Source organism: Phalacrocorax carbo, chromosome 9, assembly GCF_963921805.1.
Source record: "Phalacrocorax carbo chromosome 9, bPhaCar2.1, whole genome shotgun sequence".
NCBI classification, from domain to species: domain Eukaryota; kingdom Metazoa; phylum Chordata; class Aves; order Suliformes; family Phalacrocoracidae; genus Phalacrocorax; species Phalacrocorax carbo.
The window spans coordinates 22,190,934-22,211,178 of NC_087521.1; the positions used below are offsets into that span (position 1 = coordinate 22,190,934).

General features: G+C 38.7%; 1 protein-coding gene across 1 annotated transcript in view; it reads right to left on the minus strand.

The window, feature by feature from the left end:
• Positions 1-4,478: 4,478 nt before the first annotated feature.
• CLMN (calmin) overlaps positions 4,479-20,245 on the minus strand; it is a 78,552-nt gene continuing 62,785 nt past the window's right edge. Inside the window, exons 7-13 of the mRNA XM_064460685.1 lie at positions 19,839-20,032; positions 18,752-18,834; positions 16,670-17,983; positions 15,457-15,638; positions 13,933-13,993; positions 12,786-12,847; positions 4,479-11,246 (exon numbers count right to left, since the gene is read on the minus strand). Of these exons, the coding sequence (XP_064316755.1) occupies positions 11,093-11,246; positions 12,786-12,847; positions 13,933-13,993; positions 15,457-15,638; positions 16,670-17,983; positions 18,752-18,834; positions 19,839-20,032 (2,050 nt within the window). The 3' untranslated portion in view covers positions 4,479-11,092. The remainder of the gene's footprint in view (positions 11,247-12,785; positions 12,848-13,932; positions 13,994-15,456; positions 15,639-16,669; positions 17,984-18,751; positions 18,835-19,838; positions 20,033-20,245) is intronic.

The following is a 20,245-nucleotide window of genomic DNA, read 5'->3' on the forward strand; positions in this document are numbered from 1 at the left end:
TTGATTATTTCTAACATAAAATAGAGCAGAAGGAAACCTTCCTTAATCTTCTGCAGGCCATGATTAAATAATGAATTTTATCCAATTCAAGCAGGTTCAAAGAGAAGGCAAGCAGAATACTTAAAACACAGAAAAAGCAAAACAATCGAATACCAGGAGAATTCTGGAAGTTATTTTCATGTGAAGAAAAGGGTGTCTTTCTTCACAGCTACTTCCTCCTTGAGCCTGCCTGCTGACAGGTGTTTCTGATTTAAAAGCACAGTTAGGATAAAATTTGTGCTATTCCTTATTATCCTCACCACTATCCTCTCTCCTTTGTAAGAAATTTATATTTTATGTCATATGCTTTTATGACAGCTAACCTTCAGAGTTTAAGCCCAAATTAAAAAAAATTGATTACTATGTTGATTTCACAAATTTCTTATGAAGATTTTTGTCATGCTTTTAGCTGGGATACAGTTCATTTTCCTCACTGCGGCTGGCACAGTGCTGTGCTTTGGACTTAGTATGAAAACAATGTTGATAACACACCGAGGTTTTGGTTGTTGCTGGGCAGTGCTTGTACTAGTCCAGGACTTTTCTGACTTCCCATGCTCTGCCGGGTGCACGAGAAGCTGGGAGGGGAGGGGGCACAGCTAAGAGAGGGTTATTCCATATCATGTAACGTCATGTCCAGCATGTTAACTGGGAGGAGCTGGCTGGGGGAGGGAGGCAGCAGTCACGGCTCGGGGACCGGCAGCGTTAGTCAGTGGGTGGTGAGCGGTTGTATCGTTTGTGTTTCTGGGTTTTTTTCTTTTTTTCCCTTTTCCTTTTTATTATATTATCATTGTTATTATTATAATAATCATTATTATTATTATTTTATTTTAATTATTAAACTGTTCTTATCTCAACCCACAAGTTTTTTGCTTTTGCTTTTGCTCTTCCGATTCTCTCCCCCATCCCACAGGGGTGGGGGGAGTGAGCGAGCAGCTGCATGGTGATTAGTTGCCAATTGGGGGCTGAACCATGACAATTTTTAAAGAAAAGCAAGATGAAGTCATCAGTGTGATACACAACTCTAAAAAAATTCCACATATTTCAAACTGCTTGGCATTCAGTGGTTGGTAAAAACCACAAAACCAGCCATAAAGCCAAAGCAAACAGGCCATTGGGTGAAAAGAACAGAATAGTCCAACTAATTAGAATCCAGAACAGAATAAGTAATCATGTACTGAACCACAGCTTTCCCCTTACCTTTAGTACTGGAAATAAGGGTGTTTTACTCTATGGTATAACTGTTGTAAGAACATTCATTGCCCTTCCCCTTTTTAAAAAATCGTATCAGTGAGGGATGGGGGGTTGTTTCTGTTTTTTTCCTGTTGAGTAAGAAGAAATTGTGTTTGGGTTAGAAAAGAGGAAAATTGCAATTTAAAAAATCACTGTGTCACAAGTAATTGCCTTTGCTAATGCTACAGAGCTGTGTAACCATGCCAGCAGAAACCAGGCTCTGTGCTTTTTGGCTCTACATGTCTCATCAGGTTCTAAAATGGACTCGGAGGAGATTCCTTCCCGTGAGACAATGGTGACCTCTGTTGTTCCCCCCTGTTGATACCAGCCATGATGCTGTTTTGTCATTGCGTCACGCTGTTTCAATAATGCACTTTGAAACAAGCTGGCAGTTACAGAGAAGATACGGGCTGAGGGGTTGCATTCAAGTTTCTGACCAAGAAAGGATGTGTCTATCCTGCACCCCACTTGAGAAAATTTAGCTCGAGACTTTCCTCTTAAACAGCCCCTAGTCTGGCTACCAGGTTTTTCAGTTCATAGCTGTGATCACTGCAGCAGAGAGCAGTTGCAAACATTTTAAACCACAGTGCTAATAATAACATCTGCAGTGTATTACGAGAAAAAGCTGCAGGTATGATTATGGAGAAGGAAGTTGGAAGAAAGAACAAACGAACGCATTTTGAACAGAGTCCATTCCTAAAACTGGAGCTGCGATTTTAGAAAGGTGTTAGGTTGCACAAACTTTTTGTTCCCCGCCAAGATGCTATTTAAATTCTTCGGCATGCTTTCACACTTCAGTGCCCCAGACTTAAAAACACTAAATAAGAATGTTTTCCCTACTGCAAGAGAAACTTCAATATTTTTAACTGCTTTAGTGTCGTTTTTGACCTCTAAACTGCAGGTCTGCCTTTTACAATCAGTATAAAAAAAGGGATATCAACCCATTCACTCTTAGCATTGCTGAACACTGTCTAAAAAAATGTTGCTATTCCTGATTGTGAAAAGCCGTCACTTAGCAGAAGCGTAACTGGGACTCTCTCCTCATCCATCGCTGACTGAAGCAAGTCATGTAATTTCTGCATTTCACAAGCAGCTGCAATGACAGTACAAAAAATCTATCTACAATAATTAACAAAAGTTCTTAATGTCCTTGAAATACACTTTTTTGTGCACCTTTTTGCCTGAGAACTGAGAAATACCACTTTGCAACGTATAAACGTAATTAGGTGCTGTATTTATGCTGATTCTTGCTTACATGCAGAAAATATGTACAAGAAAAGTGAAAAATCAGTTCCCCGGGGTACAGATCATCCTTAAAAAAGTAATGCAAAAATAATCAATTCAAAATACTTACAGTAGATGGAGCTATACATTTTGCTTTGATCATATGTTACATGATATTCCAAGGTAAAGCGTACAGTTTGGCAAGGACAGAGAACTGCCGGTGGTACTGTCTTACCAAGGAATAGTCACCAGAAGGCATTTCATAAATTATTGCAATGAACTCCCCTGGAAATAATCCTGGTAGCATCAATAGGCAGAGCAACTCAAGGAAAAGTTATTGCTGCATATTGGTGTCTTAATAGAAAGCTCAAGCGTAAGGCTTTGTTAAATCTGCCCAGCAATTTGAAGGTACGCTTGCCCCGCTGGCTTGTGTTTACCCATTGGGTAACGTACGCTCTAAAGGGAGACCAAAGGTGTCAATATACACTAGCGACCAGAATGAGTGCATCGCGTCCACAGGTTACCCTTAGGGGGTCAGGGTTCCTACACAACCACAACATGCACCCATGGTATGGGGACTTGCTTATGGTTCCGTGCCTGAAATGAACCCTGTGTTTGTCTTTATTGCTGCTATGAGCCAGATGGCTGTTTCCTGTGCTCTGCTTGTGTCTTCTTCAAGCAACAAAAATTGTGTTTTCACAACAATGATGAGATAATTTTTACAGTTTCTATCAGAATTACTTTTAAAACAGAGCAGGGGAAAGAAATCAAGTCCAACAATTCCCGTTCTTACTGCATTTGAGTTTCAACAAAAATTTGGATCCCATACCTCTGGAAAAACTTACTCTGTTCCCATCTGGCACATTTGAACTTCGCTACCCCCACAGTCCACTTGAAATTCCTAATCACAGCGTCAGTTACAAAACAATAACTCAACTGAAAAAAAAAGAAATCACTAACTTTGTATGCTCCACTGATGTGTGATTCCTGCCACCAATAAAAGCTACTGGTCTCAAATTGTGTCTGGAGATTTTAAAGTTATGGTAAGGAGGTCAGGACTGACTTATCAAATATCCCAAATTCTCAACAGCTTTATGAATATCCTCCTACTACCTCCAAGCACCGGGTGGGAGGGAGGATGGCCCCATAGGCAGGTACCAGCCACTGCAGGGGTGGTGAGAAGCACATTTGATTTTGCAGAAGAGAGGAATCTATACAATTCCTAAAGTGTGATTCCAGCCAAACTTTAATTAGAGAAGAAGCACTCCCACTCCATTCCCCGTACACTGTTTCCTTCTCTGTGTTTATCCAGTTTAGATATCTTTTTCAGGAGACCGATCGTGGGGCCAATTCTGAACTGTACTGCATCTCTGTCGTACTTTATTTTCCTTTTCTCATATACTGCAAAGGGAATTAAGGTGTAGGGGGAGGAACACAGCAAATATGACTCAATACTGCACCTAGGAATTTACTAATCCACAACTCTAAACACTGACATAGAGACAGGCCAGACAAACTGAACCGCAAGAACAGTATAAAATTCAGCGCAACTGTTTTTGTCAGCTTCCCCGTGATTGCCTTTATAATGCCAATTTCTGTGCATTAATAAATTACTCGTCTTCACCGTTATAAAAATTAAAATTTGTTCTGTCTGTTGACTAGAATAAAAGTTTAGATTCTTCCTCTAAAACTGAAAGCAACTTTTTGGGTAGGTGGGGGAACAATGCACTTTATGAATTTACTCTATTTATTGAGGTCTTCCCTGTTAAAAAGCGAGTATCATTTCTGGACATGAAAATGAATGAATAAATAAAAATAATATATAATAATTTCTATATTATATATAATATAAATATATACTATATACATTATGTAATATAATTATAATAATGAATGAATAAATAAAATACAACCAAAGTGGTGACCTCTCCTGAACTGAGATGTTTGAAGATATTTTCTTGGGAGGAAAAGGACAAACCCACAGATTTAACAGATTATGTACAGGAAGCCTGTCCATTTATTTCAAAATTGGAGATTTTATAAAATAAAGTGGAACTATTCTCTAGTAAATACTATTCTTATTACAGCATAACAGTTTCTAAAAACATTTTCTTTTCTAGCGTACCAACTATACACAAGAATATATTTCTTTCTCACAAAAATTAGCTCTGAGCAACAAGTGCAAACATTCAATACAAAGCACTGGTTGAAAGCATTCAGAAGAAATGTATTTGAAAGTACACAAGAACACATCTCCTTCAGCATATCTTTTGATACCACTCAAATCTTCCCAGCATTTGTTCTCATTTAAATAAGCATCATTCCTCACCACTTGCCAAAGAGAAACACATATTTTAAATATTCCATTCCTTACAATATTTCTTCAGCTTAGAAGTCCCCCATTAACTCTTTAGCAAACTAGCATTTTACAGATTACCTTTTAAACTGGAGAACTTTAACAAGAAGGGTAAAACAGTTTCTTCAGCTTTTTACACAGAAGAATACGGTAGCACAAAGTGGTATGCCTAATAAAATATGTTTTGTTTTGTTCAAGACAAAAGCAGGAGTTCAGGGTTTTTTTATTACAATAAAAATAGACTCATTTGACTTGTGTAGGCTATTTGGCATTAAAAAATGACTGCATTAGCTCTGTCAAAAAATAAGTAGCACATAATTTGAAAGCTGTGCGGCACTTCTAACTAAGTACGTGTGATTTTCTGTTACAGTCTAACAATGGCCGTAGGTCAGGACCCCCCTGTACGGATTGGTCATCGGTCAAAGAGAAAATCTATTCTGTGAATCAAAGAGATTCCAGGAAGGCCCAGGGAAAGTAATGAAACTACTTTCAGAATAAAATATTACCTGACCTGAACACAGCAGTGAAGACCAGGATCTAGTCTGTCTTGGAATGGTAGGATTTAGTATTTCCCAGCGAGGTAAAATTAATTATTCTTATTGCCCCTTCTAAACTTTTCATGAAGAAAGTTGTATACTAATCACCCTGGGGCCAATTTTATTTTCCAGAGATGCAAACCTAGATATTCCCCTCATGGTGAGAAAATAAAACAGGTCTTGTTTTCCAATATCAGCAGTAGCAGCTGCCTGGAAGGAGTCATCAAAAGTGCCACTGAGGTGGAAGGAAGTTTTCCGTGTCTCACATTTAGAGGAGGAAAGAAATACTTTGATGTTGTACAATTTTAGTTGTGATAACCCTGAAATGGGTATGGCACTTGACAATAAAAGGATTAATTTTTCACCCTCTGTGAGGTCTAGAGTTGTGTCAAGCAGTGGACAGAGTAAGCAAGATATGCCGTTCAGAATATGACTTTTCCATGTCATTTAATGTGCATATACCTCCCATCCTTCTGCAGGAACAGCTTCATGAACTTGGGGCAGTGTGGGTGGGAACACGCCATACTGCAAGTCCTGTTTAGATACAAACCTGGAACGTGAGCAATTGTAAGTTGGGCAGCTGTAAATTGGTGTTATCAGCGGTATGCTGAGGGGAAGAATTTGATGTTATTTACCTGACAAAAAAAGTACAATGTGGAATTTCAAAAATTTAGGGTTTTTTTATCTCCATTCAGATGCACTACTATTAGCTCAGTGGAAAACAGCGGGCAATCTATTGTCAGTGCGGACTGGGAACTTTCACGGCCACATTCCAGCCTGTAACCTCACCCTCATCTTCCAGCCATTGGTTCCCGCTGCTGTTCTCTTAATCAAAAATGGAAGTAGATGTTAACTTCCTAAAAGAAAGAGAGGATTGATCCTGCAGAGTTTAGCCAAACAAATGATATGCATACAGCTGGGTTAACTGAAGTCAGTGGCATTGTTTGTGTACATCGGATTTGAGGGGATCCAGCGCTAAGGGCAATGCATAGGCTTCAGCTACTTCCTGGCCTATGTGATTAACTTGGATTTAGGTCCCCTCAGGGCCAGATCCTGTAGTGTGTGCTTAGCACACAAATGTGCTGCATTGACTTCCGCAGAAGTAGAGGAACTGAACACATCACTGGATGCATTCAAATTTGCTCTTGGCAAGAAGGGACTCCAAGTACTTAAAGCTAGCATCAGTGCTAATGCACAGTTCTAACTATTATCTTGTTAGATGGCTGAATATGATACCACATACAGTGGCCAAATTAATCTTCTAAAGCTCTGATTCTGTGGGGATTGGTGCAGAAAACCCTAAAAAATTGACTGGGTATTGCATGGCACTCCCCTAAACTCAGTGGAGCACTACTTGGATAAAGAAGTTACAGTCGTACTGAGCTGGAGTTAATTGAGAGTCTCGAGAAGATGTAGAGGATTTCAGTGTGTTTAGACACCAAATATCAACGTGTAGAAATTTCAGCCTCAGGAAGTTTTAATGGAAGAAAGTAGCTTAATCACTCAATATATTTTGCAACTTTAGCTGAAAGTTCAACATCACAAGATGAGATACTGCTATGCAGCTTTGAGAATCACACAATTGTATTCAATCATTTCCCATGTTTTTCAGGTCTACTGTTCATTAAAAACTCTTCTCCTGCTCGTAGTTTCATTTTCGAATGGATGACACAACCGATGCATAGCTCAATGTTCATTCACATAAGTCATAATTAATAAATAATCATATCACATACATAGAATTTTACATGTACTTTTAAAATGGTTTTACAGTTCTATTAAATAGATAAAATAATCACTGCTATATAAAAAAATCATTTTAAAACAGCTGAACTCTCAAGCTTTGCATAAAATTCTGTAGACACATTCATTACAATCTAGAAACTCACTAAAAATACATTTTAGAGCTCAATCCATCAAAAATATTCACGGCATTGAAAAGTGATTGTCATTTTTTTACTGTAATCTGTGCTCGCCCTATCTTTGCACCAGTCATTTCCTACAATTTGGCAAAGGCTATATTCAATTCAGTTTGTAGGTTACGTGACACTTCTAATTTATTCAACTCCAAGACATCTGCCCCATAAATGTTTAGTGGGGTGCTGTCTTTAATAGCCTGTCTTTCCTTGTGCTTTCTATAAAATCACAATCAAACACACTGCAGTTAAGTTACATGACTACAGTAACATTGAACCATCCTATTATAGTTGTGTCTCAGTCTTTAACGGTGCTTCTGTGAACACCAGGCATCCTTTATCCAGTGATCCTCAAGCACTCCCTGACACTTACACTTCACAATACTCTGCTATCCACACATTTGCTCAACAAAAACACATTTTAGAAATGGTCTTAACAGATCGGTATCCTTGTGTGTCTGAATTCTGCTGCTAAATCAAAATACCAAATGCGGTCCGTTCAAGCTTAGCATTTTTCAAACACCTAGGCAAAAATTCAGGGGAAATTTCCTTATTCAGACAGTGCACATATCTGTTGGAAAACAGATAGATGATAGGTTGCTCACCAGCCTTTAAAACTTCCACTACCTTAAGCCAGTCCTCTAGACAGCAAGATAAAACAGGCTTTGCCTTAGTAAATGCTTCGCAACCAGGCTTCTAGACTGAAAGCTCAGCAAGGACACAAAGTCTAACAACAAGCAATGTTTTCAGAATAGGGCACTTGCATTGAGGGATAGGATCTTGCACTGTGGAAGAACAGATGCAGGCTTACAAGTCAGTTTAAGTGGGGGAAGCTGCTCTTTACGCAGATGTCATTTTCTGCAGTTCCAAGTAATGGCAGAACTCCTGAAGAGTTCAGTCTCCTTCCAAGAACCGTTGACCATACCAGTATAATGACTCTTAACTCTTTATCCTGGATCTTCTTACCCATGGCACTGCTTCTGTTATAGCAAAAACACAGCCAAACAAACCCAAATGTGGAAAGCGACTTAATACCAAGTATCTTGGACTAATTTAGTACTTTTTTTATCTACTTTGCATAGAAGAAACAATCTCCATCTCTTAATGGGATAGGCTGGAAAGCATACATCCATTTAAACGTTAGGTGAGAAGATCAAGACAACTGCTGGATTTGAACTGCTCGTTTCACTCTTCAGTCACTGTTCATCAGTGGCAGGTAAGAAAGAAACACTGGGTTTTCTCCCTCTTGGAATAAAATACTGTGTAACGAAAATGGCATCAGTACATTCCCATTCACCTTCTCATTCTTTATGGATGTCTGTTGATTAGGTGAGACATCCAAAGACCTCCTCATTCTGATTAATTTTCTTAGCCGGAAGGAGACAAGACAGAAGGGAGATTACTTGACTTGATTGAACTTTGATAGTTGTGAAGTTCTATGAAGAGACTGTAATCCAACTACTGATAATCTCTGTTGAAGACTAAGAAACATGGAAGAACCAGACAGCAAGACACAAAGGCTCAGAAAAAGTTGCCATAAACCAAGGGAGCCTCTTAAGAGTGGCACATAATGAAAAGCTGTCAGCGCTTTTGCTCCGAAGTAATATACATTGCTACCTGCTGCTTTTCAATAGCTGCTATGTCCTACCCTGGTATTCACTTGTTTTCAGGATAAGGAGATAAAGTTTCTTATATTAAGTTTTATTCTTTCAGAGAAAAAGCACTAGCCCTTCAATGTTATATTTTAGCCTGCTTCGAGAAAGCATCTTCAAAAATTCTAATGTAGGTTTTCTTTTGGAAGAAAGAATCACTGTCTTCCATTGGCAGGATGAAAGACTGGTTTTTTTACTTATGTTGATTTACACTGAATTGAGTTCGGAAGTTTGGATCTGTTCCTCACCAAGCACAAAGGATCTTAGTTTTAGGTTCATGGGGTGAATCCAGCTCTAGCCAATGGTGACAGGACAGAATAGGAAAGATTTCAGCTTTCTGTTGACTGAAAGAGGTTCAGAATTTTACCTTCAGTGTTTAAGATCTGCTGTGCACTGCTGCTATTGAGTTCTAACTGCAACTCGGAAGAAAAACCTCAGGGAAACAAAAAGCTTATCAAAAAGAATTAAGTATGATAGATGGTTAGGGTTACCCCAGCAGATAACATGACCACAAACTGGTTTTAAATACCTGCAAATAAGTTGCTATACATTCTGATGTGTCCTGACACCAGGTACTATTAGTTCAGCTGAAAACTAAGCCAGGGCAGAGATACACCTTATGCTAAAACAAAATATGTAAAACTTACAGCCACATGTTGTAACTTTCACTCAGTGTAAATTATGAACCCCTCATTTTATGAAGCACATTGCAGTCAACCTTATGAATTTTCAGGTGGAAGCAGCGACATGACATAGTCTCATGAAGCATACTATGAAACTAAAAATGTGCCGATGAAAAATAGTGACTTCACTGAAAGTCACACAAAGTTACTGCTATTAAATTGAATTTGAAGGCTTCTCTTTTGTCCTTTAATGCATGGTTACAACTTCTCTGGCAAAAATCCTAAATCAAATATCCTACAGTGATCACTGATGTGGACAAAAGTTGCAAGATGCGGAAGTGGCTCAACTGTGTCTATGGACAAGCCACAGGAGTCTTCAGCTGCACTACAAAGTCAATACCGGCTGTCAACATTTCTCTGTATTTAGTTTTACATCTGTCATTTCTGTCTCTATTGATTTGGGCACTTAAGGGATATTTCTAACCCTTTTACCATGCACTTGTGCCTTAGCAGCAGCCTCAACAAATTACGTTACCTATTATTTTTTGTATCTTCAAAAAAGAGAAATCTTTACATTATCTGGTAAGTAAAAGCAGCAGAGAAAAGGAAGCAGAAGCAGCCTCAGAAAGAGTGACGTACTTAAAACCAAAACAAAACCCAAAAACTAAAACTCAAAACCATGGTATCTGTTCCTGATAAAATTATTAAGCTTGTTTTCAAAGATGGCCACCTTCTTTGAACGTACAAAAAGTGTATTTCTGCAGGTATTCTCTACAGAAGCTTCTGGGCTAAGACTTCCTCTGTGATTCCTCCTAAGAAGCAGCTAGCATGTGTGTTCTTCACACCTCTCCACACCCAATATATTCCTGCAAATTAAACATAACAAAAGGTGCAGGATAAAAATGAATGTATATACTAAAAAACCAAACTCCCCTACCTAAATAAACTCTCAGCCTGATTTTGTTGCTCCACTGAATTGCTGCTGGAATTGTAATCAATTCCTGTGGCCAGCATGTTCCACCACCTGCAGCTCTGCTCTGCTTCCAGCTGTCCTGAAGAATTCCATGGAAAATGTGAGGAAGCATTTCTAGCCTTGCCCTTGCAGGTGGGCCAGATTCATGGGCAAGTCAACACCACCCCTCTTCCACAGCTGTCAGGCCCTGCATTAGTAAATGAAGCCAGAAGAACAATTTTTGAAGACTAGAGCTCTGATTTGTTCATATTTCTACTGATAATTATCTGGTTTGATTTAGCATCTTATAAAGCAAGGCACAAATGTACAAAATTGCATCTACTAAATCAGTAATTTTTATGTATATTTACACAATTACCATAATATAAAATGTGCTTCGACACTGTCATAGCACAACAGTAGAGGAATTGAGGACAACCTGATAATAAACACAAATACCAGGTCCTACATTTCTGTTTGTGCTTCACCTGAAGGGACATATTCATATGCAGATACACAAAGCAATCCAGCCACCGTCCTTTATTTTTCCACACCTCACGGAGATCAAACTTTGTTGCTAAGAAGCTGTGGAAGGAGTAAAAGGCAGTAGACCAGCACCCAGAAGAAAATGATGAAGTAGAATAGCTCTGGCTGCTCAGCAATCGTAACCGCATGAGTTGGTGCTGGAGTCTCACTTGCTTCCAAGTCCTTTTTCTTCCTGAAAACAGGAGAGTATTTGGTAAGAGGCAGGAGGAAGAAGAAAAAACCCTCACTGTTAATACTTACCGTAGAGATCAGAGGGCAGAATCAAAGACAGCAGTTTAATGAACCATTTTAATCTAGTCAGTTGAAGTCCAAGCCAGACTATGAGGTGCATAATGGGCTTAGCAGTGTGTTCCCTTAGGAGCCAATGTACACAGCAATTAATCATCTGAAAACTCTGAACAAATTCTTAGGTAGTTTAAATACATGCCATTACAGTATGGTCCTTTGATGTAAGGTGATTCCCATCTGTCAAAAAGATGCCCTTTTATATTCAGAATAGTAAACATAGCTCTGGGCAACACATATCACACTTTCACAATTTTATTTATACACTGTATCTGACTTGATATACTTTACCCAAGTCATCTACTTTCAGAGCTGCTCATGTCAGACACCAGAACATTAAACAGAAAAAGCTCAAGAGTTCCAGAAACCAACTAGCAGTTGGGGTTTTGTAGGACAACTCCAAAATTCCAACTTTCCAAAATTCCAGCTGTAGTTCATAAGGGCAAAGCCTGATGGAACCTGCTAGCCCCACTGAACGCTCACAAAGACAAGAAAAGGCCTTACTTAAAATGCACAAGATGGTACATTAATTTTATAATTTTATAATACTATATGAATAACCCTCTGGTAGACTTTTTTTTAATCTACTTTTGGAGAAAACTGGTTTTTGGTCTGTTACTTAGTAAGTCCTTTTTCTGGCTTGGGGCATCCTACTTGCTCAGATACTACACTGGTTCTATCCCTGAGTATTACACAGAACTTGCTCAATATCAGCAGTCAGCAAACAGGAATAACAGTGACAGCTATTCATGTATTTTTTTTAACAGAAGCATGAGACCAGGACGCAGGATCCCAATAATCTTTTGTGTGTTTTCTGCATTTAAATGTAGAAGTTCTGGGAGGTATCATTCTCTGTCAACTGAGAGGGTAAACCTAGAGCAATCCTTGTCTCTTATAGATATGTAGACCCTAATACCAACAGGATACACACTCTATATTCAGGATCCATCACCCTAAGTCTAAACTAAACACACATACAAATTATAAAAACTCGTGGGTGCTCTAACAGAGGCCAGAACTCCACTGAAGAATCTTCTTTCCCTAGTACTGACCACACTAAACATTGTCTTGACAGTCTTCCAAACCTGGAAAGAGTTATCACTGCCAGAGGGCTTCATATTTGAAGTCCTCCCACTCTCTTCTTGATCTGAAGTATCCACCCTGTGGGGAAAGTGCTCACAGTCTTGCTTAGGCAGCTGAATCTTTCCTCTCAAGTCAAGCAAAAGCATTTTAGTCAAGGGGGAGATGGAGCAATAAAGAAGTTTTGTATCTTACACCTATGGGAAATATGGACTCTGAGCCATTACACAAGTTATCCAGTCAGTCTCTACCATTATAGTTAATTTTCATTTCCCTTTGTAACATTGTTAGAAGTACCTGGAGGTTATGGATTCCTTGCAAAAGGCTTTGAGTAAGAACAACTCACCTGATGATTAATGGATTTTCACCCATATCTGTCATCTTCTGCTCATTTACACTATAGGTTTCCTGAAACAAACCAGGAAAAGTTTATATATATAAAAAAAAAATTCACCATCTTACAAAGATGATAATTGTGTGTGTATTTTATTTACAGTATGTCTAACGTTTGCTCAAATAAAATGGAAATGTGCTTACAAATTTATTCCCTGCCAGAACAGCCACCACTGCAGTCTGGTACGCACACAGAAAAGGAAAAAAGTTGTGAAAAAAGATGATGTTTTTTTGCTTTCAATTGCTTTCATTCAGTTGAATAAAGCTCCCCTCATTGATATATATATTTCAAGTAGCTCTGACAGCACAGCAAAACTAAAGCATCTGTTTGAAACCTCAGTTTCATTGAACACAGGTGGCAGCATCTCTTGAAAACTCCAAGATGGTCAGAATTTTATCTTGTGCTGAGAAGAGCCATATTCCTATCCTTGCTCATTGTGCCCAGATTGCTGAAGCTGTCCTTTCCTTCTGACTTAAAAAATAAAAATCCAGAGCTCAGTTGTATAGTGTGCTCTCAAGAAACCAATATGAATTTCATCTGCTATTAAGGATGCAGTTTCACATTACAACTAAAATTCTTTTAGGGTTAGCTGCTGCTATTGAGATAATATAGTACACTGCTACTATGAAGGAGAGGGAAAGAGCCCAATCTTTCGTAAACAGTGCTCTTCAGGAGACACACAGCATTTTAGCAGGGCTGTGACCAGGACACCAACATACATACAGAGAATGCACAAACTAAAAGAAACTGGAGCAGCAAAAAAAGGCAGCTTCGAAGAAGCAAAATGTTACAGCCATACATTTGTAACCAAATAAGCCTCGAAGTTATAACAGATTTAACTGTAGTATTGGGTGCTCCTTTGTAGGCTTGTTCAAGGTTCAATAAGGTTCAGTTCCGTATATTTAGGAGAGTTCAGTAAAGCTTTACAGCTATGCCTGGTTTTGGCACAAAAACTATTGGAAGTCACAGGGCTTTTGTATTATTGCAGAGCTTTATATATATACAGTATATAAAAGCTTTATATATATATATGGTATGTGAACTTTTGGAGTTTAAGAGAAATAGAGAAACAGCGATAGGTAAATATCCACATACTTACCTCCTCAGAAGTATTAGGAGATTTTTTCCGGAGATAAATGTTGGAATCACTGTCACGGATTCTGAAATGCATGTAAAAGCAAAGTTTTTAAATTCATAAAGCTTAAGTTTTGTTTTGACTTCAAAGAGAGTCACTGCAATTGCACATGCTAGTTTTAAGCTATGCAAAACCAAAAATATGCATTCTTGCATGTATTAAAATATGGACTTGAATTTATCAGTAACATTATAAAAAATAGCTTTGGGAAAATCTGACCCACGATAAAAAAATCCACATGCTCAAATTGGACTCTTTTCTGGAAAATGGTATCTGATAGGGTTTTTGCACCTTTGAGATCATTGACATTTAAGTGAGAGTATACCTCTGTCTGTATAAATAAAAAATTGGCAGACCTTGCAGGGAACAGAAGGCTTGAAGGAGACAATGGGTTTTTCTAAGAAAAGTCAAATTCATTAGAGTGCTATAGTGCTAAGCATCAACAAATTACAGTTCATGACCCACTCAAATACATTACCTAAGAACTATATTAAAACAAAGAGGGAATAGAAGTGAATGGAGTACAATTAGCTGAGTGTCTCTGTACCGAGTCTGGCTGGGGCGCAGTTAACTTTCCCTATAGCAGCCCCTATAGTGCTGTGCTTTGTGTAAGTAGCTAAAATAGTGCTGATAACCTACTGGTGTTTTGGCTGTTGCTGAGCAGGGCTTGCACAGCACCGAGGCGCTCTCTCCAACCCTCCCCGCAAAGGCCAGTAGACTGGGGGTGGGCAAGAGGTTCGGAGGTGGCACAGCCAGGACAACTGCCCCAAACTGACCCAAGGGATATTCCATCACATGTGATGTTAGTGCTCAGCAATAAAAACTAAGAGAAAGGAGGAAGCTGGCAGAGGGACACATACACATTCCTTACTAAGCCATTTGTCTTCTGAAGCAAGTGCTACACCTGCTGAGGCCTGCTTCCCAGCACACCACCTGCTGATGGGAAGTGGAGAATAATTTTTTTTTTGTCTCCTTTTGCTTTACTTCTGCATATGGCCTTTACCTTGACCCATGAGTTCTTAATCTTATTTTCTCCCCCCATCCTGCTGAGGATGGGGAGTGAGAGAGAGGCTTGGTGGGCACCTGGTGGCCAGCCAAGGTCAACCTACTGCAATCTTGTTCACTTGTTCAGAGACAGAAAAAAGGCCAACAAATATATTTTGGAATGAAGCAGTATCACGCTTCCACATAGTGTCACAATGCACATGAATCAATTAATCTACATTACAAAACATGCTTTCTGTTGGAAAAAGTTATAACACTGCCATATTTAAAATGCACTGGCATTCCAGTTGGGTTTTGCATAGCAAAATTTGTATAGCAAAGACAAATCAAGTCCCACTGGCACTGAATCACTTGACATCTTTAAGATAAACACAGGAAGAAGTCGATGAGTCTACAAGAAACATCCAGTGGACAGGGCACGCTTCAAAAGACCAGGCATTCATACCAGATAGGTGTATTTAAGACAAAGTTAATGTGAAATACCTGGTAAACTCCTGATGATCAGCAACTTCTGCCAGTTTATCTTGTGACAAAGCAGTAGTGGCAACTTCTGAGATCTGCAAGTCTTCTGCTTTGATCATATCTTTCCCTTCTTCCTCCCTATTACTACTTTTTTCTGGTCTCTTTATGGCTATTGATAAATCCTCTAGGTGTTCTACTATGGCCTGTTGAAATTAAGAAATATTTTGCATTAGACAACAAGACTGTTTCCCTGCCCTTCTAAATATCTTAGTGGTGTAGCCTATTCATATGCTAAACTGGATGCAGTACAAGATTGAAAGTCTCACTAAAGAGAAGAAAAACCAATTCATTTATTGAAAATCATTTTGGATACATTGAGCTGTAAAGTCCCATCAGTTCAACATACATACAATTAGTTGTCAGGTCGTTTTATACACGAAGTCATGGCAAGACATGGCTATTTGAAGTAATCTGCTAAGACTTTTTAAAATCTATTTCCAATTAGTCTTTGAAGCTAACAGCAAATTGACTTTATTACTCTAGTAAGTGTCAGGACCAAACCACGTCCAGCCAACTTGTCTAAGCAACATGTAGAGTAACATTAAATGGACACTCATTCCTGAAAAATACTGTCTAAAATTACTGCACTGGAAAACGTGTGAAACTATTCAAAATCAGTGTCTGCAAGAAGAGTTGCAATAGCAAATTGCCTAAACCGAATACACAGAATAATTACGAAAAATTCCCCCTTTCTCCTCCAGGGTAGATAAGCCTTCATTTTACCCACGTAACTTATCCTACTCAAATTGGTTTTAAGTTTTTGTAGGCCAACTTACTTGGATTCAGACAAAAGTTACTTTTGCCTATATCCTTTATATATCAGCAATACTACTTTCTGTTCATCTCATTAAAAATACCCCATGTGATAACCTTTTATGCCTAGGGATTATACGGGAGCCTCAACCTACTTTAAAATGTAATTAAAATTTACTTTTTTGCAGTACTGTCAGTATTAGGGCTTATTATCTCTTTTAATGTTAGATGATCTTGGGAATCTGCAATTCCATTCATTCCAGTAGAGGGCTGTGGCAAACAGCGTTACTGGACAGGAAACTAAGTACATTTTACATATTTCTCCAAAGCACTGCAAAATGAAAGCAAATGAAAACCACTGAGGTCAGATGCTAATCCTCCATATGTACACAAAGAAATGCTGTAATAAAAAAGAAAATACCTCAGGATGTTGTGGAATAGTGGAATCTTGATGGTTGGTGTCCTTTTTGCCATCTTTTTCAATTTTTAACTCTTCTTGTACTAGTATTGGCACTTCTTCATCAGAAGAATTCATATGGCTGTTAATATCTGTTTTTTCCTCCTCGCCATTCTCAGTATCTGTTTCTGAGGGAGGGACACGTAGCTTATTCCCTAAGTCTAGCTCTGGAGCATCTTCCTTGTAGTCCTGTCCTGGTAAGCCCTTCTCATGTAACACATCTGTTACTGCTTCAGAAGAAGCTTTGTCATTTCCAGTACCGTAACCTTCAATACAAGGCTCAAGGTAAGCATCCAAAACTGCTGATATGGGAACATTATAATGTGGATAATAAAAGAGATCATGGGGTATTACAGATACTTTTGAAGAACTGGGTAGCACGTCAGCTGAAGACTCAACTTCATCACAGCTGTCCAGGTCCTCTAGATTTTTAGGTACATCTGAGAGAGAGTCATCAGATGTTTCATGCTGTGTAGATAGTTCTTGGCTTTTGAGATTAGAACCATTCAGTGAACAATGGTTAGTTTCTGTTGTCTCAAAGATAGGCGATTGCTTTGTATGTTCATTTTGTGGAAGTTTCAGTATTTCCTCATTCAGAAGATGAAGGACATACTTATGTGTATCTTCTTGTTTTGAGGTATCTTCTGGTAAAAGAATTGAAGTTTGCGGTTTGCTCTCTTCTACTTTATTTATAGATTCATCTGTAAGTATACCTGAAGTCCAGGATAATGGACTCAGAGAAGAAGTATTGGCTGAAAGGCTCTTAGTTTCATTGTCATATTCAGTAGAGGTTTCTTTAGTTAATTCTTCAGAGTAGTCTTCAAAAGAGTCAACAGAATTTTTCTGATCTGTCAGAACAGCTGGAGAAAGGTCATTGTTCTGTTTCAGTGGATCGTCGGATAAGCCCCCTTCACTTGGCATGAATTTATCACTTAGAACCTCCCAAGAGGAATTGGATTCAAAACTGACAGATCCTGTAATTTTCAGTGAGGTAGGCCTCTGAGGCTCCTCTTCAGACGTTTCCTGTGCATCACCTAACATTTGACTCAGTTTCCCATTACATTTTTCAGGAACGGTTTCTGATGGGATTCTCTCAGGTGTGTCATGAATATGAACCTTTGGAGGAGCAGGATGACTCCTTTCGTGATTAACAGTATACATGTTTTCTTCACGTTCACTTAAAATCAAGATTTTGCCTTCCTTTTCTGAAGGTGTGTCTTTGATGTGGACGTACGTGGACTCGATTGGAAGCTCCTTGTCAGGATCTGTAAAGTCTTCCTATAAGTGACAATACACCATTAAAAGACAAATCATACCTCAAATACCATTTTACTTTTCCCAAACACTACAGACAAGGTAACTATTTAGCCCATCACCTCATTACTTTGTGAATGGCCAATTAATGACTCACTTATTTTGAAAGCAGGGAAACCAATTGGCAAGTCAAGTGAGTTGAGCAAAGCTCAACGTCAAGAAGCCACTCATACAGATAGATTAGAATGCAGACAAGCCTACTTTTCAGTTGTTAATGCATTCATCTCTCCTTGCTGCATCTGTGGCGACAACTGACTTGACTTTTTGACACAACCCCAAACCCTGAGAATAAAATAAATCTAACAAGTTCACTAAATCCACTGTGAAGTAGATTAATATACTAGATTATTCCATTCCAACAGACTGGTTTTAAAAAAAAGTCAGCTTTTTTTCTTTGTCCATTGAAATGCTGACAAGTCTTAATGCCAACAAATCTTAATGCTCATCTAATCTAATAATCATAATTAGAATATTATAATAATTTTAATTCCAGTGACTTTAGTAATGCCTACCAATTTTATGAGCTACAAATTCTACCTAAAGAATTTTAGTGATCGCCCGTGAAAGCCCATTTGACTGATTTAGCAAAAATGTGAAAAATGAAAACTGAGTTTGTGGTTTATTTAAAATAGTCTAGAAAGAAACCTACAAGATAAATACAGCAATATCTGACTTCATTAAGTACGGCAAAGCAAATTTAAAAAATGACATGGCATAGGAGTAAACACATACCCCTTCCAGCTCTGGGAAGTGTTCCAGAAATTGCGCCACATACGTCACAATTGACTGCTCATCAGGTGATTCCACCATGATATCTATGGAGACAGATGCAAGGGGCTTGAGCACACACGGCTTTGAAATGCTCTTGCAGAGGAACAGATCGTCAGACATTTATCCTGCCTTTATGATGAGAGAAATAACAGCTACAAATGCTTTTCTTTTTCTGACAGTTCAGAGAGGGCACCGTCCTTCTCACTGTTGATGGTACTCAAAAGAGTTCTCAACATCTTACTCACATTACTTTTTTCCTATTTCCAAACACATACTAAACCCTGATCAAGGTCCCTTTTCATCTACCTTCATACTGCCATTAGACAGTGGTCTTGCTGACTGACAGCACAGCGGTTTATTTTTAGCAGGATGGCCCAGTCTTCAACAGGTGACCCATGAAAGCACCCAATCTGTGCTTTCAATCATAAAATCAAGGCCTAACACCTGACTAGTACAGTTCAGTAAAAACGACTGCAAGAAGCAGCTCCATTTATATACATATATTTATATACACATATTTATATACACATATATATGCTTATGTTTACATATATAAATACACGTGTTTGTATATATGCATTGCAAAGGAAAAACTGGGAGATGGAGATACATTTGAAGAGATATCTACCCGTTTTCCTGGTACAGCAGACTCGTACACTTCATCCTGGAGTGACACGTGGTCTCTGCAGACTGTAGGCATTACGAAATGGTGCCGATGCATTGAGACATCTCTCAGCACAACAGGGTGGTGATTAATGCCCACTGGTAATGCAGGTGTCACACAGCATCTAAACATTAACCAGGACTAGTGTACATAGCTAAAACTATGGTAAGATCTCTGCCTCTAAGGTGCTTACAAATATGACTGGAAGCATATGACTGCAAAACAGTGACCAATTCATTTTTATTTTTCTTATCAATCAGCCCAACACACTGATCACATCAACAGTCTAATCACTGGCGGGTTTTTGGTAGGTATCACAATGCAACATTCATTAATTCATTATAGTTTGAATGTTTCCGAACAAAGCTGATGTAGGTGTTTTACCTTCTGGTTCTAGGAGCCGAGGAACACCCAGCTTATTTTGTGCTATGCTGAAAGCATCTTCCAGGTTTTCTCGAGCTGATTTCTCCAGTGCTTGCTTCATGTCTACCAAAGTAGAGTCTATTGCTTTTATGATAGCTAAGAAGGCAAGGCCACTCCTCCAACTGCTGGCAAAGTCCTGAACTGCAACACCGTACCTGAACAGAATTACATACAGTTTAAACGGGTGGTTGTGTTACAAAATCCAAAGTAAAGGCATCATAATTTTCAAAGACCCCTGAAAATTAAAAGTAAGGTTGCTGAGTTGCACTAGTCACATTTGAAGTCTTTTGGGATTTTGAGATGCACAAAATACGTCCATAAAACACAAGGATTCGCAAACTGGATCGGTGCAGCTAACAGCTGACACC